At 35.7% G+C, this 27,369-nt stretch overlaps 1 protein-coding gene and 1 long non-coding RNA gene across 2 annotated transcripts in view; one reads left to right on the top strand and one right to left on the bottom strand.

The window, feature by feature from the left end:
- Positions 1 to 27,369, top strand: part of LOC127494395 (uncharacterized) — a 492,193-nt gene that overhangs the window by 268,420 nt on the left and 196,404 nt on the right. The window contains exon 49 of the mRNA XM_051860279.1: positions 14,822 to 14,995. Within this exon, the coding sequence (XP_051716239.1) occupies positions 14,822 to 14,995 (174 nt within the window). The remainder of the gene's footprint in view (positions 1 to 14,821; positions 14,996 to 27,369) is intronic.
- LOC127494411 (uncharacterized) overlaps positions 8,395 to 27,369 on the bottom strand; it is a 40,973-nt gene continuing 21,998 nt past the window's right edge. The window contains exon 3 of the long non-coding RNA XR_007924861.1: positions 8,395 to 8,482. This is a non-coding gene — a long non-coding RNA (uncharacterized LOC127494411). The remainder of the gene's footprint in view (positions 8,483 to 27,369) is intronic.

Raw genomic sequence — 27,369 nt, 5'->3', positions numbered from 1 at the left:
GAGTTTTATTTGTAGACAAATGTGGCTATCGTGAATCAAAGTTTAGAGCCCTAGTACAAACAACACTGAGTTACTGATGCTCAGACAAAAAGTGTTACCAATAATTGGCAGGATTTTCATAATAATATAGGAATATTGATATATAATTTCTTTCTCTGTTCACTTGTGTCTCTCTAAGGTCATGAATGAAATCGATGCTTCGTAACAGAAAGTCATATTTTGACCCCAATTTGATTTATGACAAACTATTTGAAAATGAGTCAGATTTAAGTGATAAAATGATGCTGGTTTCTCAAACATCAGTGAACATTAGAACAACAACATCATTTAATGTCTTTCTTCAGATGACGAAGAGCCTCTTTTACCACAGACTGAATCACGTGACAGACAGTGATCAGGAGCACAGGTGAGTCTCAAACCAAAAGTGTTTCAGAGACTTCTGGATTCTGTTCCTGCAGGACAAGACCGTCTGTGCTGCTGAAGTAAGCTTTAATACTGACACGATTACAGTTATTTGAGGGAATATGAACGGATTTCACATGAGTTCGTGTGATTATGATTATTAACATGTTCAGTTATAGCCTAACATAAGTTATAACTTGTTGTAAAAGAATAACAAACGATCAAGAAACAGCCAGGAATTACTAAAACACACAGTTTTATTGACTTTAGTTTTGTAGAAATTAATAATGTTTTTTATAAAAAGGTTTATTTCCAGTTTTAGGATGTTGTTTTGTGAAAATGTGAAGTCGAAAGTATTTTTTGGACAATCCAGTTTTTCCAGTTAGAGAATGTTTTGAATCAGGGCCAGAGTTTGGAGATTTTGTTTCAGGAGGCGGAGCATATATGAATATTCATGAGATTCCCGGAGGTCCGATCTCGGTATTTTTCCGAGTTGTACCTATATAATAAAGGTTGTGAAATAATCACCTAATATAACATTAACTGTAATTTAGTGCTGTAAGGATATTACACAGCACCAGATCTTCTCATCTGAGCCTCAGCGGTCTGACGTCACTGTCAGAATATCTGAGATGACCAATCAAATCAAAGTAGGCGGAGTTTATGTTCACAGAAGCTGTTGAGCGCGAATTCCAGCGACGCTTCGGTTAACGGTCATAAAGTGCGAGATGAGATGTAAGTAGATAAACTAAACATTTCATATTTGACTGTTTTAGGATAGAAATGTTAAACTACCGACAAAAATAATCAGGGACACAAACTAATGAACTTTTGTCTGATTTCGCCATTTTTAATTTGCCGAGGAGAGAGAGCAGGTGTTGACAAATAATCTACTGACATGGTTTTAAAGTTATTATTATACAGTTTTTTGGCATTCAAACGTCTTGAAGTGCACATAGATCAGAGAAATCAGATCTTCTTGGTAAGCATATGCCCCTCAATCCCTCCTAACTGGCCCTCTGTGATTATAAAACCCTGCCTAAAGCCGGCTGCACACTGTGCGATTTATAACAGTCCTTTACGACTGTTGGGTGAACTGACCCTTTAAGGTATGGGATCAATTTCCAGTCAAATGTATTGCAGTTTCAAATAAAAAAAAAATAATATGCATGAATCAAAAATTGAAAACGCAATTAAAATTATATTGCACAAAACTGAAAAAGAAATAAACTGAAAAACAGGCTAAGCATGAATAAAAAAACAAACAACACAAAAAACGTTAAACTGAAACATGGATTTAAAGTTATCCAAATTGCACGCAAATCATGTTTTCTGCTCATATTTAAAAAAAAAAACTGCTAAAAACATATCTTTTTCGTCAACACTTGACCCAGTAAAACTTACTTTTTATCTTTCTTTTTTTTTCCTATTTCTATTCTCGCTCTCCATCTATTTGTATATTTATTCAATGGGGACGAGATCTGCCTGGTTACAAACATGAAATATCTTCATTTGTGTTCAGCAGAACAAAGAAATTTATACAGGTTTGGAACAACTTGAGGGAGAGTAAATGATGACAGAATTTTCATTTTTGGGTGAAACTATCAGGACGACTTAAACTCTGAGTCAAACAAAAGTGCGACACCGGAGAGAGAAAGGAATCCAGACTTTCCTGTTGTGGAAAAACAAACATGTCAAGAAGAATCACCTGAAAGACAGAGCAGCCAATCATCATCACAAGATCAGGAAGAGAAGTTAAAATTCCCTCAAGACTTAGAGAGACTGTAAAATACACTGGAAAAGTTACTGAGTAAAAGCATCAGAGTAAATGTTTATTGATATAGTTGAGTAATAATGCTTATTGAATGTTGAAATAATTGTTGCATTTCTAGTTGTTAAACACATTTAAAATTATATTGCACAAAACTGAAAAATAAATAAATTGAAAAACAGGCTAAACATGAATAAAAAAAAACAAAACAAAAAACGTTAAACTGAAACATGGATTTAAAGTTATCCAAATTGCTCATATTTTCAAAAAATTGCTAAAAACATATAGTTTTCATCAACACTTGACCCAGTAATATTAGCACTTACTTTTTATCTTTCTTTTTTTCCTATTTCTATTCTCGCTCTCCATCTATTTGTATATTTTAAATAATTCCTTGCTACGAGCACTTTGCTGGTGAAACTGGGACTTGACACGGCACTTGTGTACTGTTGCACTCATGTTGATTTGATTTCTTCTTTGATTGATTCTCATTTGTAAGTCGCTTTGGATAAAAGCGTCTGCTAAATCACTAAATGTAAATGTATGTATATTTTCATTTTTTGTATGCTTATGCTGTTTTCCCCTTCACTCTTGTTTCCACATTTTTTACTTGCTTTTCCCAATGTTGCAGTTTGACTTTCATGTACAGGGTTTTTCCTGTGTCAGAAATGGTCTTCGGCGGTAAACAAACACGGTCATCCACACACACAGTAAAATACCCGACCCATGTGAACTGTGAGCCCAGTACTGACAATACATCCAAAATAAATACAAAGAAACCATTTGTAATATTAACTTATTCTATTTATTCATGAAATAAAAAATAATCACTGTCAGGACGGATCATAAAACAAAGTGCTCAGAACTATTTCATATGTAATATGTAAATTTATATGTAAAAAGTCATTGTAAATTTTAAAAGTTAGTAATAAAATGAACAACAAAGTAACACATTACACATACATAGATAAAGTGACAGGTCTAGCTATTATTTTGCAGTTACACTCCAAGACTTAATGCACAGATCATTTGACAGACAGTATCAGATTGTTTTGTTCTGTCCATTGCTGTTTATCACTGTCAATCATATTCAATCGTGCAATCCAGAAACTTTGCAATGTGTAGTTAGCAGCATGAAAACATATATTATATACAGAAAGTGAGCAAAGATCGTGCCATTATAATAATAATAATATAATTATAAACTACGCCCTTGTAAGCGAGGAAGACAACCAATCCCCCATAACCTCTCTTAGATCTCTGAGCAAAATAAGATCCATTTCCACCAATCATCCTGTTCAAAAGTTTACACCCCCTGACTCAAACACATATAAACTTATGAACTGGATCTTTTGTGTAAATTCAGTTATTAATTTTGTCTTTTGGTCTATATTTAAACATCTATTATGTGAAATAGTTTATAGCAGTAATAAATAAAAACAAAATACATTTGTTATAATCCCTCCTTTTTAAATTATTAACATTTTGATTATGCAAAGCTGGCTTCAACTGTACATGTATTTAAATACTTTTGGTACTATAAACTATCCTAGAAATTTCTTTTTCTTGCAAAACATATTAAAAATCCTTTAAATTTATGTTATTTAAATTGAATAAAATGTCATCATGAATCGAATCGAGTCTGACCAACACTTCAGTATAATGCTGCCCACCAAGTTTTTCGATATGGACATTAATGTTAAAAAACTTCTTTTTTTTTTAATGTTCACTACAATGGACACCATGATTAAGCAACACAAACATCTTCATGTTTTAACTTTTTAACTTGTTTTACCTCAACATTCATCATTAGTTCTTATTTTTCATCATCATTTATCCCTCTGAAGTGTCCTGATATTAATCTCAGTGACTCATTGTCATGTCCAGGTCATGCTGAGCATCTGATGGTCTTCAGCGACACAGAGATACCAGAGCTGAGCTGTTTTCAGTGTCAGTTTATCTGCAGTAATGTCAGAGGAGCGAGGAAAGGACTCTCTCTCTAAGATGAGTCTCTCAGAGGAACAGAGGTAAGACTGCGTCTGTTTTCACACAATCATTTTAAACTCTACTGGAGTTTCAGGTTTGTCCTGTAAAGAACAGCCTGATCAACAAGGAGTGTTTTCTCTCACCATTGACATGTCTAATGCTGTGCAAAACAATTCACAACTTCCTATGAATGTTTCTAGATCGTCGCAGGTTAAAAATGTCTTGAAACTGGTTTCATATTTAATTTACAGGAACATTTATCACAGTTAAATAATGTTTAATGTACCATATATGTAAAGTCCTGTACAAACCCTGATTAAAGTGTATTTCATTATAGTTTAAAGGTGCTCGTTTAGTGGATAGTAAATGCAAATAATGTGGAAACTTTAATTAGAACAAGTCAAATATACATGTCAAACAGGGCTTTATAGACAATGTCACAGTTAATAACTAACTAACGTACAGAGCTTCTGCATGACTGTAGACGCGCAACTGCACTACAGCTAATGATTTTAAAGAAGCAGAGTTCACTTTTACCTTTAGATGACAAATTTATATTTTAAATTCAATATTGATTTATACAGAACTGTTGAACTAATTTACAGTATGTAACGCAAGTACATTATAAGTAACTGTAATTTAATTACAGTAACGCGTTACACCCAACACTGGTCCTGTAGTAAAGTGTTTTATCTTTCTGCTCTTTGTGTCATTAGTGAAAGATCAGACTCACATGTGTCCAGCTCTGTGTCTGTGAAGAGTGACCGGTCAAAAGATGAAGGACCAAGATTCAGTGAGAGAAAACCATCAACTAACAAAAGGTATTTCATGTGTTGTTGTTTTTTTTTTTGTAATACCCATTTAATTTTGGTGTGCCATCAGCTACTGAAAGGAATTTCATGTGTTTTGTGTTACAGCATTGCATTAACCTTTAAGATAAAGATAAGATAATTGTGATGGAAATTAAATAAATCAATAATTCAGAGAACACAGTGTCTGATGGTCTGCTTTCCTCTTTATTGAACTCAGTCTGGAGCATCTTTACAGTTATACAATAACAAGGAGGCATAAATTTAATTACTTTTAATTAAATTATAAATGTATAACAAACAAACTTTATAAAATCAATCCTGTGGTTGGTGCAAAACGTTGTGTTCAGTTTGAAAATAGCTGGGATCATCTTATTTACACACGCTGGCGAATAGGGCACTCCAGGCTAACCCATATGTTTCTGTTAATGGGTGAAGATCCTCCTTTGTCCCAGAATCCATTATCACTGAAGCATATTTTGATGGATTGTGTTAGTTTGAAATCTGTTAGATCTCTTTATTTTTCTGTTGACTTTTACGAAAAGATTTTTAATGAAGTAATGCCTGATTTAGTTGTAGAATTTTTATCTAGGATTAAATTTAAAAATCTAATTAAATTTTTTTTTTCCTTTATTAAAAAAATAAAAAATCTCGTTCTCACCATGAATATAGCCGAGGTAGCTCGCATGGCGTTAAATCATAAACAAACTTTTAATTAAATTACTTATTTAATCACTGTTTACAACATTAAACCCTTTCAAATGAGACTGAAGTGTCTCCTGTAGTAAAGTGTTTTATCTTTCTGCTCTTTGTGTCATTAGTGTAAGATCAGACTCACATGTGTCCAGATCTGTGTCTGTGAAGAGTGACTGTTCAAAAGGTGAAGCACCAAAATTCAGTGAGAGAAAACCATCAACTAACAAAAGGTATTTCATGTGTTTCTTATTGTTGGACACACATAGACTGTGTGAATAGACTGAATATTTTCATCAAATATTTATTATGAAACTGTATCATTCAAATATCATTCCAATTTACAATCAGCAGTGCTATAAAAACCTAAAGGGAGCATCAGAAAAAGGATTGAAATGATTTGATTTTAATTATAATTCTGTTTCTTGTAATACCCATTTATTTTAGTGTGCTGACATAACTGCTGCACAACATATTAAAAATCCTATTGTTGATGCAGACACTCAAACCCAGTGTTACTCACATGTGAAGCAGAATCAAATCAGCCTCCGCATCTGTTTTCAGGCCTTCCCACTTAGCTCTTTTCAGCGCTGGAAAGCTTTTCTAATATTATCGCGGGTCCTAAAGCGCTTGCCCAGTCATAAACCTTCATTCCAGTGATATTCTTTATTGTGTCTCATCTCTCTCTCTGCAGTCTTTCTTCAAATCTCCCTCTTGCTCGTTCTCTCTCCTGAAATAAGGCTTACCCCACCTTTAAAAACAATAATAATATTTTGCCTGAAAATGCAGTATTTTATTTTATTGTCTAACAGGCTTCAATATGAGACGTTAGACTCAGACGTTCAGATTCACAGGAAACATGAGAATTTCAAAGACAATCTCCTAGAGATCTTCCAGGTAGGAAAACACATTTTCATAAAGGTTAAAAAACTAAAACAAACAGGTTACTGAACATTTCTTGCACAAATACCAGAACAGAAATTTGAAGAACCAATAAATAATAATCAAAATGTAAGAAAAATGTGTTGTTTTTGTGTGTTAAAAATTACAGCTAATTAATTTTTTGTTTTTTAACTGGTTTCTTTTACAAATATTTTTAATATCTAAATAAATAAATATTTTTGACCAAATATGGATGTGGATCTGGTTAAATTGTGTTGTTCTGTATCTTTTTTTTTCTTACTTTGTAGGATCTTGAGAGCAAAATAATCACGTTTCTGAAGAATGAACTAGAAAAGTTTAAGAAAATATTACAAAAAGAGAACACACAACACTTTGTGAAGGACTTTAATGAGAATAGATGCAGTACCAAAGCAGCAGCTCTTGATCTCACACTACATTACCTGAGAGAGATGAAGCAAGATGAAGCTGCTGATGCTCTAGAAGGTCAGAGACTCATGATCATCTGTCAGATTGACACTTATAAATGTAGGAGAGAAAATTAAGACTAAAACTATCTATTTTCTGTTCCTGTGTTTAGATGAGCTGCTCTTCATTCATCAGCTAAAATGTGGCCTAAAGAAGAAGTATCAATGTGTGTTTGAAGGAATTGCGAAGCAAGGTGACCCCACACTTCTGAATAACATCTACACAGATATCTATATCACTCAGGGTGGCAGTGAACAGGTCAATACTGAACATGAGGTCAGACAGATTGAAGTTGCTTCCAGGCACCATGAATCTCAAGAGATTCAGGTTAAATGCACACAATTGTTTGAAGCACCTGAACAAGACAAGGAGATCCGAACTGTACTGACAAAAGGAGTCGCTGGCATCGGAAAATCAGTTTCTGTGCAAAAGTTTGTTCTGGACTGGGCTGAAAGAAAAGAAAATCAAGATATCAGCTTCATATTTCCTCTTCCATTCAGAGAGATGAACTTAAAGGAGAAAGAAAGACTAAGTTTGATGGACCTTATAACTCAGTTTTTCCCAGAGACAAAAGGACTGAACCTCACAAGAAGGAATCAGTTCAAAGTCCTGTTCATCCTTGATGGATTGGACGAATGTCGTCTTCCTCTGAAGTTTGATGGTAATGAGACGTGGCGTGATGTATCGTCACCAGCCTCTCTGGATGTTCTCCTAACGAACCTCATGAAGGGAAATCTGCTTCCTTCTGCTCTCATCTGGATCACCACCAGACCAGCAGCTGCCAGTAAGATTCCTCCTGACTGTATCGACCGGCTGACAGAGATACGAGGATTCAGTGATGCACAAAAGGAAGAGTACTTCAAGAAAAGATTCACGGATCAGAATCAGGCCAACACAATCATTGATCATGTTAAAAAATCAAAGAGTCTCTTTATCATGTGCCACATCCCAGTCTTCTGCTGGATTTCAGCCACTGTTCTCCAGAACATTCTGGAGGAGAAAAGAAATAATGATGTGAAAAACAATCAGGTTGATGAGATCTCTAAAACACAGCAGGAATCAAGTACTGAAGACACTCCCAAGACTCTGACACAAATGTACACACACTTTCTCTGCTTTCAGATCCAGCAGAGCCGCAGAAAGTATGATGGGGAATACGCACCAGATGTTTCATGGGATAAAGACGCCATCCTTTCACTGGGGAAACTGGCATTTCATCAGCTGGAAAGAAACAATGTGATCTTCTATGACACAGACCTGGAAGCCTGTGGTATTGACGTCTATAAGGCATCAGTGTACTCAGGCATGTGTACCCAGATCTTTAAGGAGGAAACAGGGATCACTCTTGGTACCATGTACTGCTTTGTTCACTTGAGCATTCAAGAGTTTATTGCAGCCCTTTATGCACATCTGTTTCTAGACATCAACAAGACAAGTGTGTTTGATCATGAGTCTACAGGACAGGAAAACAAAAATGAAACCTTGATTGATTTTCTCAAGACTGCAGTGGACAAGGCGCTCGAGAGTGATAATGGACACCTGGACCTTTTCCTTCGCTTCCTCCTCGGTCTGTCACTCCAGTCCAATCGACGACTCTTACGGGGTCTGTTAACAAAGCAAGACGACAAAGACCAGAGCAACAAGAGAATAGTTCAGTACATCAAACAGAAATTAGAAGATAATCTGCCTGCAGAGAGATCCATCAATCTGTTCTACTGTCTGAATGAACTGAACGACCAAACTCTGGTGAAGGAGATTCAGACCCACCTTAGCAAAGGAAGCCTCTCATCTGGTGACCTTTCACCTGCCCAGTGGTCTGCTTTGGTCTTTGTGTTGTTGACATCAGAGGAAGAGCTGGAGGAGTTTGATCTTCAGAAATTCAAGAAATCAGACGAGTGTCTCATTAGATTATTGGCAGTCATCAAAACCTCCAGAAGAGCTCTGTAAGTCCATTAATACATTTTGTCATGTTTTGTTCTCATCCAGGATATTTACAGGGTATCATATACAGACTATTTAAAATACTTATATTATCAGTTGTTACTCTATGTACTTGCTAGAAAAGTGTGAACTATCAGTTAGATGACAGAAGGCATGTTGTAGATTTTCAGCAGTTTTTTCAGCAAAGTTTTGATCATATTGTTAATTTAAAGGCCTTAGACATTCATATATCAAATACGATACAGTAGGCTTTATAGGGCTGAGTTAGCAGAGGACGAAGCACAACAGTATTGTTATCATACAACACATTGGTTTATAGTTATTTTTACTAACTTTCACTATGTAGTTCTCTTCATCTTCTGCTATAAAGCACATTTATTCTTACATAACTTTAATGTTAAAACAATTAAACTGTCAGAATCTCCACCTCAAGACAAATGTATAACTCATTCTCATTTAAATCTTAACAAATATATATTTAATCAAGCATGCTTCATTTTTATCTAGCAAATTTGTCACTGAATCAAAACTTATATAGAAAATGCTACTATTTGTCAGTGTATATGGAAGTAAATTAATGCCAGATGTTTTTGAAATAAAAAGCTTGTTGAATTGCACTAATTGAAAAAAAAAAAAAAAATCCATTACATTAACTGTGCTTGCATTTTGATTCATTGTATTTTTAAGGCTTGCATTTTTATGGGCTGAAATTCAACATGGTCGTATATTTAAGCTGTGAATATTTCAATTCAAAACATTTCACACACATTTTCATTATTAAAAATTCAATCATTTATATTCACCTTTCAGATTTCACTTCCAAAATATTCATTCTGTTTAAAAATACAACCTATAATATTCAGCAGGCAATTTTCGGTCCATTTTATTTCGCTTTATAAATTTGCTTCCACAAATTCAGTGGTTCAAATTCGGCAGAAAATTCAATATTTCACATCCGGGATGCATGATCTCCATCTGCTGTTAGTCTGCTTCACCAGCAGGTGCCGCTAGCGGCTGTTTACGAAGACCAGAGCAACAGTTAGAAACAGGTCATTCATTCATTAAAACGGATTTACAGAAATGGAGCAAGCGGTAAGTGAATGTGTGATGATTATCAAGGCCAGTGTAAATGCAGAAAATTTAGGGACCGTTTCTAAAGTTACGACATTGGTATTCACGTTTCTACCTTCAATAGCATTTAAAGAGAATAACACAAAACCAACTGTAAAGTGTTCATCTAGGTGTCAGGTCAAACAGTGATGCGCCTTACTCTCTCTGTCACACACACACACACACACACACACACACACACACACACGTGAACTCACACAAACTCTTGTACACACACATGCACACACATATTCAAACACACCCCACTCAAAGTACATACACATATACTTTTTCTTTTCTTTTTTTACGTTCATCGCACAGTTCGTTCTACTTTGTTCATTTTTATTTTTCCTGCTCATATATTATCCTGCTCATACAAATTTTACATTGTGTTGCCAAAGCATTTATATGAGCAGGAAAAATAAAGTTAACAAAGTAGAACGAATTGTGTGATGAACGTGTAAAAAAGAAAAAATATATATGTATGTACTTTGAGTTGGGTGTGTTTGAATATGTGTGTGCATGTGTGTGTACAAGAGTTTGTGTGAGTTCACGTGTGTGTGTGTGTGTGCGTGTGTGAGAGAGTAGTGTGCATCACTGTTCGACCTGAGACCTAGATGAACACTTTAGAGTTGGTTTTGTGACTGTAAATCATTCTCTTTAAATGCTATTGAAGGTAGAAACGTGAATACCAATGTCGTAACTTTCGAGATGGTCCCTAAATTTGCGAATATCAAACGTTCGACGTCAAATCAACTTTATGCCAGTATCTGCTTTCTTGGAGCCTATATAGTATAACCTACATCACCAATAAGGTGTGAGTTTGGTCTTTTATATCACTGTACTAGTCCATTAAGCTATGTTTTATATGCCCTGATGGCAGGGGAGTCCTGTGACGTATGAGGGAATCCCTAGTATTACAACACAGCGCCGTGATATAAAGTTAAGGAAACTAAACAACAGAGAGAAATATATGTCTACCTCAGATTTAACATTTGATCTGTACATCAGCATCGGAGAATAACGTTATAATCTCGTTCACTGGAGAGAAAGCTGTAGCCTACACAGGGAAAGTAACCATAAAGACACTGAATTAAACATAAATGCAGCTTTTGTGTCTTTATCAGCTTTTCTGCATTTACACTGGCCTTGATAATCATCACACATTCACTTACCGCTTGCTCTATTTCTGCAAATCCGTTTTAAAGAATGAATGACCTGTTTCTAACTGTTGCTCTGGTCTTCGTAAACAGCCGCTAGTGGCACCTGCTGATGAAGCAGACTAACGGCAGATGGAGATCATGCATCGGCACTCTACTGCTTTTTCTGCAGTTCCCGGATGTGAAATATTGAATTTTCTGCCGAATTTGAACCACTGAATTTGTGGAAGCGAAATAAAATGGACCAAAAATTGCCTGCTGAATATTATAGGTTGTATTTTTAAACAGAATGAACATTTTGGAAGTGAAATCTTAAAGGTGAATATAAATGATTGAATTTTTAATAATGAAAATGTGTGTGAAATGTTTTGAATTGAAATATTCACAGCTTAAATATACGACCATGTTGAATTTCAGCCCATAAAAATGCAAGCCTTAAAAATACAATGTATCAAAATGCAAGCACAGTTAATGTAATGGATTTTTTGTTTTTCAATTCAGGGCTCAACGCTAAGGATTTTTTCTACTGGCCCAGTTGGGCCAGTGGTTCAAATTTTTACTTGCCCCACAACAAAAAATTGATAAAGTAAAAGAAAAGAAAATGGGCCTGTAAAATAAACCTAGTTATTGTTTTTGTTGTTTTTGATACATGTAACCTAATATAAATAGGCTTATGACACCAAAAGCTACTAGATTAACTCTCTTAAATTTTAAATATTGTTAGACAAATAAACAGTAAGTAATAAAATAGTAACAAATAATCAAATTATGTAATTTATTATGTAATAGCAAAAATAAATACAGCAGAACAAACTAAATGAAATAAACGGTGCTTTTCAAGTTTTTCATGTAGGTTTAAACCAGAGATTTTCAGGTACAGAAATTGTAATCTAATGTATAACTAACTATATAAGTATAGATTAAACTTTATTAAAGTTAATTAGTCAAGAGCAGTTACAGATGCATAAATAATGTTTTGAAATGTTAAAAATATAAAACGTTAAATACCGTTATTTGAAATCATTTTCAAAAATGAAAAGACACTTTAAACGTGAAATTAAACCCGCCAGTAGGTGGCAGCGAATCACTGTTAATGAGCGAGTCATTGAGGTTCAACCAATTCATTCAAACGGGTGATTCATTCAGGAAGTGTTGCTCAGAGACGCAAAACAATGCTGTGTGGACTTTGGAGCTATTTTCATTGGTGAAATAGAGCGAAACAGGTGATTCGGTGTCTAAAATGTAAGTCACTTGATATTAAGTTCTTGTTCATTAAACTGTATTCTGTATAAAATCAATATCACATTTGTAATCGTGCTGATATTTGGAAAAAAACAACGCTCTTTGTTTAATATTGGTTAACTATATTAAATTATATAAATATGAAAGATATACAGGGTCATTTTTGCCCCTTATCTTGAATTTTGATGCATTCTAAATGCATTTTAATAGACTAAATCATGCAGTAAAATCGTGCACTCTAAATATGCTCGCGCACTAGTCTAACCTAATAGACTACGTCACGTAGTGCATGCGTGCACTCAGTGGGTGTGTTTTTGTGAAGTGAGGGACATACTCGATAATTTCAGGTCGTTAAATCAACAATTAAGATATCATAGACGATATATATCGCACACCCTACAGCACTGGCCGGATCGGGCAAGTGACAGTTCTGCCTACTGTCCCAAGCGTCGTTCACACTGGCCCCGGGCCATCGGGCAGTCCTTATTGTCGAGCCCTGCAATTAGTGCAATTCAACAAGCTTTTTATTTCAAGAACATTTGGTATTAATTTACTTTCATAAGTGTAGCTCACCCTTCTATTTTACATATATGTACAATTTATATAAATAGTAGGGCTGTTAATTACGAAAAATAACGTGTTTTAACGTATTTAACGCACTTTTAATACAGTTGATTGATTAGAATGTCCCTAAAATTCAAGATATGGGGTGGCAAAAATGTCCCGTTTGAGTTTTTGACTTGTATTTACATTATATATCACACGAGTAAGAAGCGCAATAGCTATCAGACAAGTGCTGTTTTTCTGTTCCGAATAGCATGAGTGCAAATGTGATACTGATTTTATACCACAGTTCAATAAATAAGAAAGTTAATATATTTTAGACACAACATTGTCTAAATATGTCTAAAAATTGATTAAATTAATTAATTAATCATTAAGACATTTACTGCTACCAACTGGTAGTTTTAGTTTCTTATTTAGAGTACGATTTCATTAAAAAATAATTTCATATTTCCATAAAAAAACATTAAAGGTATAGTTCACCCAAAAATGAAAATTTAGTCATCGTTTACTCATTCTCATGGTCCAAAAGTTTGTGCGTAATAAATTTTATGTTGAATCAAATAAAACATTTCATTCTGAAACTACTTTTTGTAACATCTATTTGATGCTTTACACAATAATGGTTTCAGATTATCATTTGGGGGTAATTTCTCAGCCAAATTTGATATGCGATTAATTACATTAATTAATCGCCACATCATGAAATTAATTAGATTAAAAATTTTAATTGCTTGACATCCCTAGTAAATAGTATAAAATAATGAAAAATATATTTCTATTCTCTCCATCTATTTAATAGAAAAAAATTCCTTGCTACAAGCACTTTGCTGGAAAAACTGGGACTTGACACAGAACTTGCATACTGTTCCACTCATGTTGATCTGATTGCTTCTATTCTCATTTGTCGCTTTGGAGAAAGCGTCTGCTAAATGACTAAATGTAAATAAAAATGTTCGACCTAATTCTGTGATGTAATTTATTTGTCTTGTAGGTTAAATGATTGTGACTTAACAGACAAAAGCTGTTCAGCTCTGGCTACAGTTCTGGGATCAGATACCAATCTGAAAGAGCTGAACATGAACAATAACAATCTGCAGGATTCAGGAGTGAAGCTGCTCTGCACTGGACTGAGGAATATAAAGTGTAAATTAGAAATACTGAGGTAAGTTATGTTACAACAGAAGATATTTTAGTTATTCTTTACTTTTAATATATTAAAAGTACAGACACGCTGCTGTAAGCTTGTAAGATATGCTGCTGCTGCATAAATAGACAGGACTAGCAGGACTTTCTTACAGCTAACAATAAACCAGACTATTTAAATGTTGAGCAAGCAATCTCATTGGCTTCAGGATCAGCAGAGGGAAATCAGCTTGTGCCATGATGTGATTGCATGTAAAGGACAAATGTCTTAAAGCTATGAATATAATTAAAGTGTTGGCCAAAACTAAATGGGGAGCAGAGTACACTGTCCTTTTGTGACTTTATCGAGTATTGATCTGATCCAGTTTGGACTATGGGAGCATAATTTATGGTTCTGAAAGGAAATCATATAAACATGCTTGACAGGGATTACATCATCATTGCATCATCAGGGATTACGGTTTGCCTTGGGGGCATTCAGAACTTCACCAGTGCAAAGTTTGTACATTAAAGCCAATGAACCATCACTTCAGCCGACTGAAGCTGTCACTCTAATAGGCTATTAAGCTAAAAGCAAACAAAAATAACCCAGCCTTCTCTCCTTTTTCCTACTTTCTCTGCTAATCTAGGTTAAGCTCCTGTTATATGACAGATGAAGGTTGTTCTGCTCTGACTTCAGCTCTGAAATCAAACCCATCACACCTGAGAGAGCTGAACCTGAGCAGGAATGAACTAGGAGACTCTGGAGTGAAAAACCTCAGTGATCTACTGATGAACCCACAATTCAAGCTGGAGAAACTACAGTTAGTATCATTATACTGTACAGCAGTTACAGTGTGATTTAAAGTTTACTGTTTAGTTTAAGACAGGGGTCGGCAACCTTTTTGTCATGAAGTGCCATTTTTAAGTTTCTGAGTTAATCCCCCCATTTTTCATAAAATTTGTTTTACATTTGTCAAAATCCTTTAGTTTGTTTGTTTTCAAGTTTAAATTAGACTTGATTTTCAATGGGCCTATTTACACCTGGTCATTCATGTGTTTTTACTGATTGGATAGCTATCCGTTTTGTTAAAACTGTTCCATTTACACTTGGCAACATAAATGCGTCTCCACAAAACGAATATAAATCTAATCTTCAATTCTCACGTTATATGCACATTTACACAGTTCACGTCAAAGAAAGAAAGATATGAGCTTCATTTTATTTATCATCAGCCAATTTCAAGATCAAAGACCGTAATTAGAGAGAGAGCGGCATCAGCGCTGGTAAGACCATTTAGTCTCGCTACTTTAATGAAGATGACTGTGTGATGAGCTTCAGGATGTGATGCTGAACTTTCAGTTTCATTTGCGGCTGTTTGCACATTGGCTTGCTGAAGAGATGCTCAGCCATATCGATGTGTGCTGCAGGAGCACTGTCATATCTGGCTACAGGCAGCCATTATAACACACTCTTGCATGTTTGGTTTCAGGAGGAGTAAAATTTACATTTGTGGCTTCAACAACCAGATGCATTTTGTTCAGTTTCATCTGGAAAAATGTCCTCTCTTTCAGTTTTTTCATGATCTGATAGCTATTCTATCAGAGAAAACTCATGAAGTGACCAGGTACGCGAGAACAGAGTTTCCACACAGATGTTTAATAAGACTCAATTGGACAATATTTTTATTCTTTTGTAGCAATGTAAGCTGTCAGCCAGTCCAAAGTACAAAAAGGGAAGCATCACAAGGCTTCAGAAGGGGATAAGGCCAAAATAATAAACAAAGTTCTTAACTTACTCCCTCTCTAGCTAAAAACAGAAGAAAAATGGACATAAACAAAAATAGCATCCACCTCCGTTCTGCTTCCCAAATAAACTGAATAAACTAAAACAAAATAAATTAGAAACATTTAGAAACAAATAAATTAGAAACATAGAAACAACTTAAAGCTCTTTCAGGAATGTCAAGGAAGTTAAGAAAATCAATTAGCCTGCTTAAGTTACCAATAAATTATACAACAACCAACAAGACACACACATGCAAAGGTCTGAGGCAGGAGAAAACAGTGTTAGCAGCCTGGAGACAAAAAGGCCTCTCTAAACTAAGTTTCCTCTTCAGCCTTATCCGTAAGCTCTCCCGCCCAGCAGCTAATCAGTGGAAACCAGAAGCTGATGGTAACTAGTGTCAGCTGGTCTCCATTAAGCTTTTCATTGAGGAGAGAGAGAGAGAGAGAGAGAAAGAAAACACAGCAAAACATTGCACAATAAATAAAAACATTTACGGATTTGAACTTAACTGTTTATTTTATATTATAAAATACACTAGGAATGTGTACAATGTTTTTTTTTTTTTTTTTTTTTGTTGCTTTGTTTTTGTTTTGTTTTTCCTTTTAAATAAAATAAAGAAAGAGAGTTGCAATAAAAAATAGTATTTTTCTCCTTAACCTCTTACTATTGCTGTCGCCTAATCATTGTAACGGTTCAGGGTGCATCATCAGCTTTCACCTGTTGTCTGTGTTTGTCCTGTTATTTTCTGGAGCTCTTGACCTGGGCAATCAGCGCGGGTGTGCACAGATCACGAGCTGATTTCCCTCACCTGTCACCTGTTCCCATTTCCCTTAGGGTACGTTTACACGACAACAATGTACTAAAAAGGAAAACTTTTTTCTTTGTACAGTCTCGCACATTCACAGAAATGCCTTAATTCCGCTTTAACAAACAGTGTGGATAGACTAAACACGTAATACGCATGTGCATGACGTCACTGTTTTCTCAGATTCGCATTTTTGCATTTTATACGGAGATGACAATGGTATAGTTTTCAAAAACTTCCACTTTATAACCGTTGTCGTGTAAATGAACAGCCAAAATGCATAAAGTTTTCCGTTTTTAGTTGAAAACGATGTTATTTAAACAGCTCCTTATATTCTCTGCTGTGTCTGCCTCTTGTTGTAAGTAGATCATAAAAAAACACTCTGATGTGCCAAGCCTTCAGAACCAAACCGAAAACCGTGGTTAAAAAACCGAGGTATGTTTTGAACCGTGGGCTAACTGTATTGTTGCATCCCTAATCTGTATGCAGGTATGAGGTACTTTATCTGAATTAAATACATACACCTCTCTCGCTTCTCGCTCTCGATTAACACTTCATGAGCCAGTGTTGGCGACCCCTGGTTTAAGTCAACTGGGCTCAAGTCACAATCTAGGTACTTTCTATTTTTTCCCTATTGGTCACACAGTTTGTTTGTTTTTATCAAGTAGATTAATTGTTTAATTTTAGGCATTTGACAATTTACTGATTGTGTACATGCAGAAATCTGATTTTACAACAGAATAGAAAAGGGATAGATCCAATATTTAAAAAAAACAGAGAACAAACAGTATCTTCTAGAATACAGAACTAGTGGACTGGGTTTCAAAACAGACTATTGGAAACTAAATGCCTGCTGTAGATCTTTAATAAGATGTTCATCATAGATCCGAGTCATTTTCTTTTTCTTTTTCTTTTTCTTTTTCTGTCTTCAGTCTGAATAGATGCAGTATTACAGAGGAACAGTGTCTCATCCTGACTTTAGCTCTGAAATCAAACCCATCACACCTGAGAGAGCTGAACCTGAGCTGGAATGAACTAGGAGACTCTGGAGTGAAAAACCTCAGTGATCTACTGATGAACCCACAATTCAAGCTGGAGAAACTAGAGTTAGTATCATTATACTGTACAGCAGTTACAGTGAGATTAAAGTTCACTGTTTAGTTTAAGACAACTGGACTCAAGTCACATCATTTATAGCGCTGCACTTTCTGCTGTTTCTCCATCTGAAGAAAGATTCAGAAATACTATTAGTTAATACTCAGTCAGTCTGTCTCAAACTCTCTGTTTAGTTCCTGTTTTGAAGCACCTCCTTCCAAAATACAACATGTGCTCTGATTGGTTAGCTGGCCCCATGTGTTGTGATTGGTGAACTGCTTAGAGCGTGTTCTGGAAATGTGACACCCTTTTACCATGACCGTGAGTTTCATCTGTTCAGGTGTAAATATTAAAATGGCATCAATTTTGCCATATAAGAGCTTGATTCAGACCCTGAGAATGTTTACAAATAAGAGGATCGTGAAGAACCTTTGCAAGCGTGGATTGTACAGGACGTTTCAGAGTGGCAAGTTCCTAAGGATCGGTGAACAGTCTTACAAAGAGATCCCTGTAGCTAAACACTTCCTCAACACTGTAATGTTAGCTAGTGGAGCAAAACAGCTTTAGCCTTTGTTTACATCGTAGCAACAACATAAAACTTATACTCAGAACTGATAATTGAAAACACAACAACAAATAGTGAAACATATTCACAGGTTGTGATCCATAAACAACTGATTGTCCTGACAAAGTGGGAACTGCTCCATCTTTCAGGAGAAGCTTTTGTGTGTAGCCGTTATTACTCTCTTAGGTTCTGGAAGCTGTCCTCCATAAAATGTGCAGTACACAGATAAATGTTGGGGTTATAAGGTTCAGGAACACTGTTAAAAATGAATGTTATTTATTCTTCGTCTTCTCTAGTGCAGCTCAACCAGGCCTCGCCCCATCTTTTGGTGTATTCCGTCAGTGGGGATTATTTAAATGAGTGACATTGTGACTTCACAAGATCCAGAAGAAACACGGTGTAGTCCAAACGAGCCGTTCGTTGTAGTTCTTGAAAAGTGTTTAACGTTAGAGAGAATATCCTCCTTTGGAGTGGACTATGAGCTTTGTAACCCTGCAGATCTTTTTATGCTCAAACAGCAACATTGCACATTAACTAAAGCTGAAAAAGTGAAAAAGCATAATAGGACCCCTTTAAACAATGTGTATTCAGAGGTTGTAAACTAAAAATACACATTGTTTAAATGTGTATGTGATGTCTTCTACACGTCATAGTCACAGACATCACTGAAAGAGCGCAAACTTGTGTATGTGCATTAAATTAATGGAGCTCAATAGAAGAGGAGCACAAAAATTCTAACTAAAATATTTTGCTAAAGTATTTTTTGTCTTCAAAGCTATAAATTGTACATGTAACACGAATTGTAATCATTATGAAGGCAGTAATTGCAAAGGGATTATAATAGTAATTGGATATAGAATTTTGTATATATGTAGATATTCTAGATCTAATGATTTAACACTTGGTGCTGTTTTTCTTTATTGCAGTTCATCATTTAGTGATTTAATCATTATTTGCAGCACCAGTTTTGAGTCAGAATTCAGATCATTCTGTTAGAGCTGGTAATCCTGCCACAGAAAGGAGGGTGAGATCTGGTTGTTGTCATCACTTATCTTAACATTATATGTGACAGGATTCATGTATTTTAGTGTTTTTGATGGAGCTACGTATCTGTGATTCTGCTTCCAGCTTTGCAGATGGTCTCGACTAAACACTTCCTGTAGTTGTTTGAGTGTTTTACGTCACTGTGGAGGAATTTTGGCCAGTTTGTCCCACTCCTCCTTGCAAAGCTGCTTCAGTTCAGTGCAATTTGTAGGCGTATCTAGCATGAACTGTACGTTTCAGGTCCTTCCACAGCATTTCAATGGGCCTTAGTTGTGGATTTTATTTTGAGGCCATTCCAAAACTTTTCTTATTTTTAAACAATTTTGATGTTGCTTGTATGTTGTGCATCATTCAGAACAGATACTTTCACACTTGTACAGTTTTTGGTAATTGAATCCTTGAAAGTGACAGTGGCTATGTTTACATGCACCAATTTTCATCAGTCCGAATGAATTGAATCCGACTGCAGATCTGTTAACGTGTACTCTAAACATCATAATCAGATTCAAATATCCGTTTATATGTGTTTTACATACATTCAGATTAAAACTTTTGTGCACGCGCTCATATCAATCACACTTGCGGAGACAACCAAGTATGTGACACCAACAGAGCTCATCGTTATTTTTGCTCTGTTGGCATACACATTCATAAATCAGCAACGGTTTTACAACTAAAGACGTGAATGTGAACTTGTGCACTGTGTAATGCGTGTCAACATTGCACTGCGCATGTGCCCCAGAGACTCCTGAATACGATTGAGAAAGTAGTCGGATTCAAGCGTTTACATGGTCATTTTTTGCTGTTGGATCGGATTAGAAAAGGAATAAACCACCCCTTCCAATCCGATTGAAATTTAATACGGATCGAGCTTAATCGGATCGATTAAGGTGCTTACATGAGTGTTTTTCAATCCGATTGAGCCGTCAGTCCGATTACAAATGGATTATTTAGGTGCATGTAAACGTAGCCATTGATGTCTAACATATTAAAGTTCTCTGTGCCTTTTTGTTTGCCTCCATATTCAGTTGTCAAAATATAATTGACTTTAAGGATTTATATTATTCTGGTAATGACTGAATATATCAGCCGAATGAATAATCAGAATAACTGATTAATCAGCTGAATGTTACATTTTCCTCTCTGTTCTAGACTCTCTAACTGCAGTGTAACAGAAGAAGGTTATAAAGCTCTGGCTTCAGCTCTGAGATCAAACCCTTCACACCTGATAGAGCTGGATCTCACAGGAAATGATCCTGGACAATCAGGAGGGAAGGAGCTCGATGATTTACTACAGGATCCAAACTGTCAACTGAAGACACTGAGGTGAGACGGGATGAAATACTTAACAAAATAAATTATATGCATTTTATGCAACTGCTGGATGTTTTCATTACAGCAGGTTTAGTTGAGAACTGAATTGAATTCAGATTCATCTTCTCTTCTGCAGGTTTTTGAGTCCTGCTGCAGATGAAGCCTGTCAGTATGTGAACAGAGTTGTGGGTAAAAACCCGTTACTCCTGAGAGAGCTGAAACTGTTTGGACATAAACTAGGAGACTCAGGAGTGAATCAGATCTCTGCTCTACTGCAGGATAAACACTGTCGACTCAACACACTGACGTGAGTATTGTTCATTCATTCATAATCTTACATTACTGTTAATAGTACTGTTACTGTAGCTGATATAATATTTCCTGAGATCAGTCTGAGTTCACTTTATATTTGTGCAACATTTTTCACCTTAGTATTTTGTGATCTGTTAAAATGAAGATGATCTCATTTCCTGTGTCTGTTTTATTTGCTAATGAAGATGATGTGACTTTACAGAATAAAGAGTTATTTTATTTTCCTCTGTCTTATTTCCTGCTCTCTCTCTCTCTCTCTCTCTCTCTCTCTCTCTCTGCTAATGTAGGTTAAGCTGCTGTGATATGACAGATGAAGGTTGTTCTGCTCTGACTTCAGCTCTGAAATCAAACCCATCACACCTGAGAGAGCTGAACCTGAGCTGGAATGAACTAGGAGACTCTGGAGTGAAAAACCTCAGTGATCTACTGATGAACCCACAATTCAAGCTGGAGAAACTAGAGTTAGTATCATTATACTGTACAGCAGTTACAGTGAGATTAAAGTTCACTGTTTAGTTTAAGACAACTGGACTCAAGTCACATCATTTATAGCGCTGCACTTTCTGCTGTTTCTCCATCTGAAGAAAGATTCAGAAATACTATTAGTTAACGGCTTGTTATGTGAATCAGTAGAAAGAGCATTAAACTTTAAAGCATTTGAAACTTTGTGGATATAAAATAGTTTCATATGCTGAAATCTGACAAATCTTTTCTTTGAAACAACACAGAAGTGAGAACAGACTAAAAACAGTGTAACAAATGACAGTAGATTATTCTGACAGAGTTACAGTTATACTGGACTAATGGTACTTTCCACTAAATCTTAATTTATTGAGCAAAATGTGTATTTAGAGGTTGTAAACTACACTTTAAATGACTTAAAATAAATTAATCATGTACAAGATTTTCTTCCATTGAAAATGTGAAATCTGTCCATTTAAATATTAAATATTTCTATTGTTTCTACATTGATCCTATGCAGGTACTGGTCATATAATTAGAATATCATCAAAAAGTTGATTTATTTCACTAATTCCATTCAAAAAGTGAAACTTGTATATTATATTCATTCATTACACACAGACTGATATATTTCAAATGTTTATTTCTTTTAATTTTGATGATTATAACTGACAACTAAGAAAAATCCCAAATTCAGTATCTCAGAAAATTAGAATATTACTTAAGACCAATACAAAGAAAGGATTTTTAGAAATCTTGGCCAACTGAAAAGTATGAACATGAAAAGTATGAGCATGTACAGCACTCAATACTTAGTTGGGGCTCCTTTTGCCTGAATTACTGCAGCAATGCGGCGTGGCATGGAGTCGATCAGTCTGTGGCACTGCTCAGGTGTTATAAGAGCCCAGGTTGCTCTGATAGTGGCCTTCAGCTCTTCTGCATGGTTGGGTCTGGCATATCGCATCTTCCTCTTCACAATACCCCATAGATTTTCTATGGGGTTAAGGTCAGGCGAGTTTGCTGGCCAATTAAGAACAGGGATACCATGGTCCTTAAACCAGGTACTGGTAGCTTTGGCACTGTGTGCAGGTGCCAAGTGCTGTTGGAAAATGAAATCTGCATCTCCATAAAGTTGGTCAGCAGCAAGAAGCATGAAGTGCTCTAAAACTTCCTGGTATACGGCTGCGTTGACCTTGGACCTCAGAAAACACAGTGGACCAACACCAGCAGATGACATGGCACCCCAAACCATCACTGACTGTGGAAACTTTACACTGGACCTCAAGCAACGTGGATTGTGTGCCTCTCCTCTCTTCCTCCAGACTCTGGGACCCTGATTTCCAAAGGAAATGCAAAATTTACTTTGATCAGAGAACATAACTTTGGACCACTCAGCAGCAGTCCAGTCCTTTTTGTCTTTAGCCCAGGCAAGACGCTTCTGACGCTGTCTGTTGTTCAAGAGTGGCTTGACACAAGGAATGCGACAGCTGAAACCCATGTCTTGCATACGTCTGTGCGTAGTGGTTCTTGAAGCACTGACTCCAGCTGCAGTCCACTCTTTGTGAATCTCCCCCACATTTTTGAATGGGTTTTGTTTCACAATCCTCTCCAGGGTGCGGTTATCCCTATTGCTTGTACACTTTTTTCTACCACATCTTTTCCTTCCCTTCGCCTCTCTATTAATGTGCTTGGACACAGAGCTCTGTGAACAGCCAGCCTCTTTTGCAATGACCTTTTGTGTCTTGCCCTCCTTGTGCAAGGTGTCAATGGTCGTCTTTTGGACAACTGTCAAGTCAGCAGTCTTCCTCATGATTGTGTAGCCTACAGAACTAGACTGAGAGACCATTTAAAGGCCTTTGCAGGTGTTTTGAGTTAATTAGCTGATTAGAGTATGGCACCAGGTGTCTTCAATATTGAACCTTTTCACAATATTCTAATTTTCTGAGATACTGAATTTGGGATTTTCCTTAGTTGTCAGTTATAATCATCAAAATTAAAAGAAATAAACATTTGAAATATATCAGTCTGTGTGTAATGAATGAATATAATATACAAGTTTCACTTTTTGAATGGAATTAGTGAAATAAATCAACTTTTTGATGATATTCTAATTATATGACCAGCACCTGTATATTAATCTCCAGTGATAAATTCACTTATTTGTGGAGTGAGGACGGATCCAGACTTGGATTGTAACTAGTGTCCTCAAATGATCCTGTCTTGGTTTGTTCATATCATGAAGTTTCCATGATTTTGCTGGTGTATTAGTGACTGTATGGCATTTATTAATGATTCATTTAACTCACACATGAACTGAACATGGATTTGAGTCATTTTCTCTTTCTGTCTTCAGTCTGAGTGTTTGCAGTATTACAGAGAAACAGTGTGTCATCCTGACTTCAGCTCTGAAATCAAACCCATCACACCTGAGAGAGCTGAACCTGAGCGGGAATATAATAGAAAACACAGGAGTGAAGCACTTATGTGACGTACTGAAGGATTCACACTGTAAACTGGAGAGATTGAGGTCAGTAACATTCACATACAAGAAACAAAATGCTGAAAATCACTTCAACAGTTTAAACTAAAACACTTTATACTCAATATCTCATGAAGAGTCTGAGTTCACATTATATTTGTGTAAAATTCTTTACCTTCATGATTTGTTTGTAAGATGATCTCTCTTCCTCTGTTTGTGTCTTTCTAGTCTACAGGACTGTGGCATTACAGATGTTTCTTCTTTAACTCAGTCTTTGACTAAATCAAAAGCACTGCAGTTTTTAAAAGATCTTGATCTGAGACAGAATAAGATACGAGACTCAAAGCAGCGGCTCCGTGACGTGCTACGAGACTCAAACTGTGTCCTGAGGTGAGGAATATCAGTTTGTTCTCATATCAGAGGTGATTACCTCTGATATGAGAACAAACTTTTCAGATATTCATGAAAGAAATTATCATTAAGCTTTAATGCAACAAAGGGTTTGTGAGAACAAAATGTAAAGCTTTATTCAACAACACCTGCTTTATTAACTGTCAGTAGAAGTGAATCATTTCAGTTTGAAAAGTCATTCATGTTTTAAATGTATTTAAACAAATATTGTTTGAGAAATATCTCTGCAAGATCATGTAAAGTCTGTAATTAATCTGATTACAGGAATTTAATGTAACTTCTTTTTACTCAAAAAACATTCATAAGTAATTTTCAGTTTGTTCCACTGAACACTGATTGTTTTCTCTTCTGTTCCTCCTTACAGAGTAGATAGAGATTAATCCTGATGGATTAATGGATCATCCCTGATGGATCGTTTACATCAGTTTAAATCTGTGAAATGATCATGAGAGGATCAGTGACCATCAGATGATCCACAGAAGAGTCTCTACTGCGTCTATGAGGAGAAATAAATGTGTGATTAATGTGTAAATGTGTTTCATACAGGTGGAAGAGACTCTTTACAGTTAAATAAAGCGTGTGTGTGTAAGTGTACAAAAAATTCTGTAACATTAGTGATGTTCATGGGTTAATATTCTAAGGCAACTCTACAACCCCAAAAAATAAGATTTTTTTTATTATATTTATAACTGTACAGATATTTGGTTGTGTTGGTTTTAAACTACCCTAGTGAAGGTAAAAAGGAGCTGTTTCTCTCTTATTTCAATACTGAAAAATAGTTTTACCACATATGGTAAAAATTAACTATCATTTCTTTTTTCAATCTTTCAGTCTGTCTGAAATACTATCTAACCTACGGAAGAGGATTAGGGCCAAACAATAATAAAAAATAAAACCATCTCAAGATTATTCATTATGAGAAATTAAACTGTTTTTCAAGAAAAAAATTTAAATACAATGTTGTTTCAATGATGAACTTGTTGCAAGAATAAACTCATTACGTTTCGAGAAAAAAATGTAGAAACAATATGTTGAGAATAAACTCATTACATTTTGAGAATAAATTTGTATTTGGAGAAAAAACTCTAAGGAAAAAAGTCAAAATGTGGAGCATAAACGAATTCGATCAGCATCCATTATATACTGATAGAGGACATGACAGATCACTTAGTCAAGATATATTTTAGACTTTCTTTCAATAACAAAGAAATACTATCAGCTTTAGCTAATTATAACTGAATAATAATTAGCATATGAACTTTAAAGAGTATTTTCAAGCTTCTGGATCTTTTTAGAAGAAAAAAACAGTCCAATTTGTGCAATCAATGTTCTCGCTTAATAACAACCAGTGGATGAGAAGAAATGAGACTTTCTAAACCACTTAACATAAAAAAGCTCTTAATGTGTCTTAATGTACTGAGACAGTGATAATAAAAGACCAAACTCAGTAAACATCATACTAATAAATCATAATATCTATGAGCAGATGAGCCCAGAATATGAACAACATGTTTAATTACATGTTAAGTGTTTTCCTCCCATAGAAAACTGTTATGCCTGTATAAACTGTTATAACTGTTTTGCTATTAAACTGTTAAGAAAACGTCTGCACTCTTCTCCAGATGGAGCGTTTCTTTTCAAAAACTGTTTCTTCAATGATTTCCAAGTCTTTTTCCTCCACCTAATCATTTACCATATGATATGGAGATCTGATGTACCTTAAATTTTCCCATTTATCTATATAAGTTATGAAACTTCCACTTAAATTATTAATTGTAGATATAATTTCTTGACAAAAGGGTAGTGAGTAGCCTAGATAAACAAGCATATAATAATTATGGTGAGTGGATGAGTGGAGTTTTCCTGTTTGACAGATTAAAACATGAGAATATCTTGAACTTGTGTTAACCACAGACCTTATTTCAGGGGTTTAACCAGAAACCCACTGACTTTGGGCCGATGGAAGCAGAAGTGCTGAAATGTGAACTCAGTTGTGGGTTTGAGGACTCATTCCTGTATGGCAGCGTATCTCCATCAGTCCATGGAGTTGTCTGCCCACGCTGAAGCTCTGCGGTCTGGCTGTCACGTACTCCAGAAGGTCTGGAGCTCCAGGCGTCAGAGCTCTGTTGATCAACACAACACAGGAGGTAGAGAGCAGATTCCCTCTCTGTAAGGCCAGCAGGTCTTGAAGGTAAAGCTCAGGGTCATGATCCATTAGAACCAGATCCAGACCATCATTCCCAGTGTGAGAGGGTAAAGAAGAGATGGCCTCAGCCGAGGAGCATGTCAGCACCTGAAACTGAGCAAGAACATGCTGAGCTCATTTAACCATGGTTAACAATAATGAGTAAGATATTTCAGTAATTAACTGAATTAAGCAAATGCACTACAGACAAAACCTTGTTTTTTTAGGCACTGGTCAATCTTGAGGTTTTTTTTTTTGCTTCCACAACTTGTCTTTCAGACTAGTGGGAAAAACCCAAAAGAGAAAATACATCACATATGTGAAATTATAACTGCTATACCAGATAAACTGATGTAGCTCCAGCACTAATATGACCGCATCCTGATGTGGGAAAGCCTTTTCCCTAAATCGATCATGACTTCCTATTCTTACTGTAATCTTAATTAACATTAATCAGCAATAAATTACTGCATTACTACTGGAAAGCATTTTAGAAAAGCTGCTTTACTACACAGATATTCAGCTATTGGTTTTCACAACTGTTAACAAACTGCTCCAAAGGCAGAAGAGGTTTTCCAGAAACAAGCAGTGCTCTCTTTGGAATGATGTGCACTGATGACTGGTGTACAACAGTGGAGGATCATGGGAGTTGAGGAGTGACGGGCTCACCGAAGGTTTTCTCCAGCTCCTCGCATCTCCTCACTTCATTCACAAACTTCCTCTGGAACGCGTTGACA

The sequence above is a fragment of the Ctenopharyngodon idella genome, chromosome 14 (assembly GCF_019924925.1).
Source record: "Ctenopharyngodon idella isolate HZGC_01 chromosome 14, HZGC01, whole genome shotgun sequence".
In the NCBI taxonomy this organism is placed as follows: Eukaryota; Metazoa; Chordata; class Actinopteri; order Cypriniformes; family Xenocyprididae; genus Ctenopharyngodon; species Ctenopharyngodon idella.
This window is presented reverse-complemented; position numbering and strand designations above follow the sequence as displayed.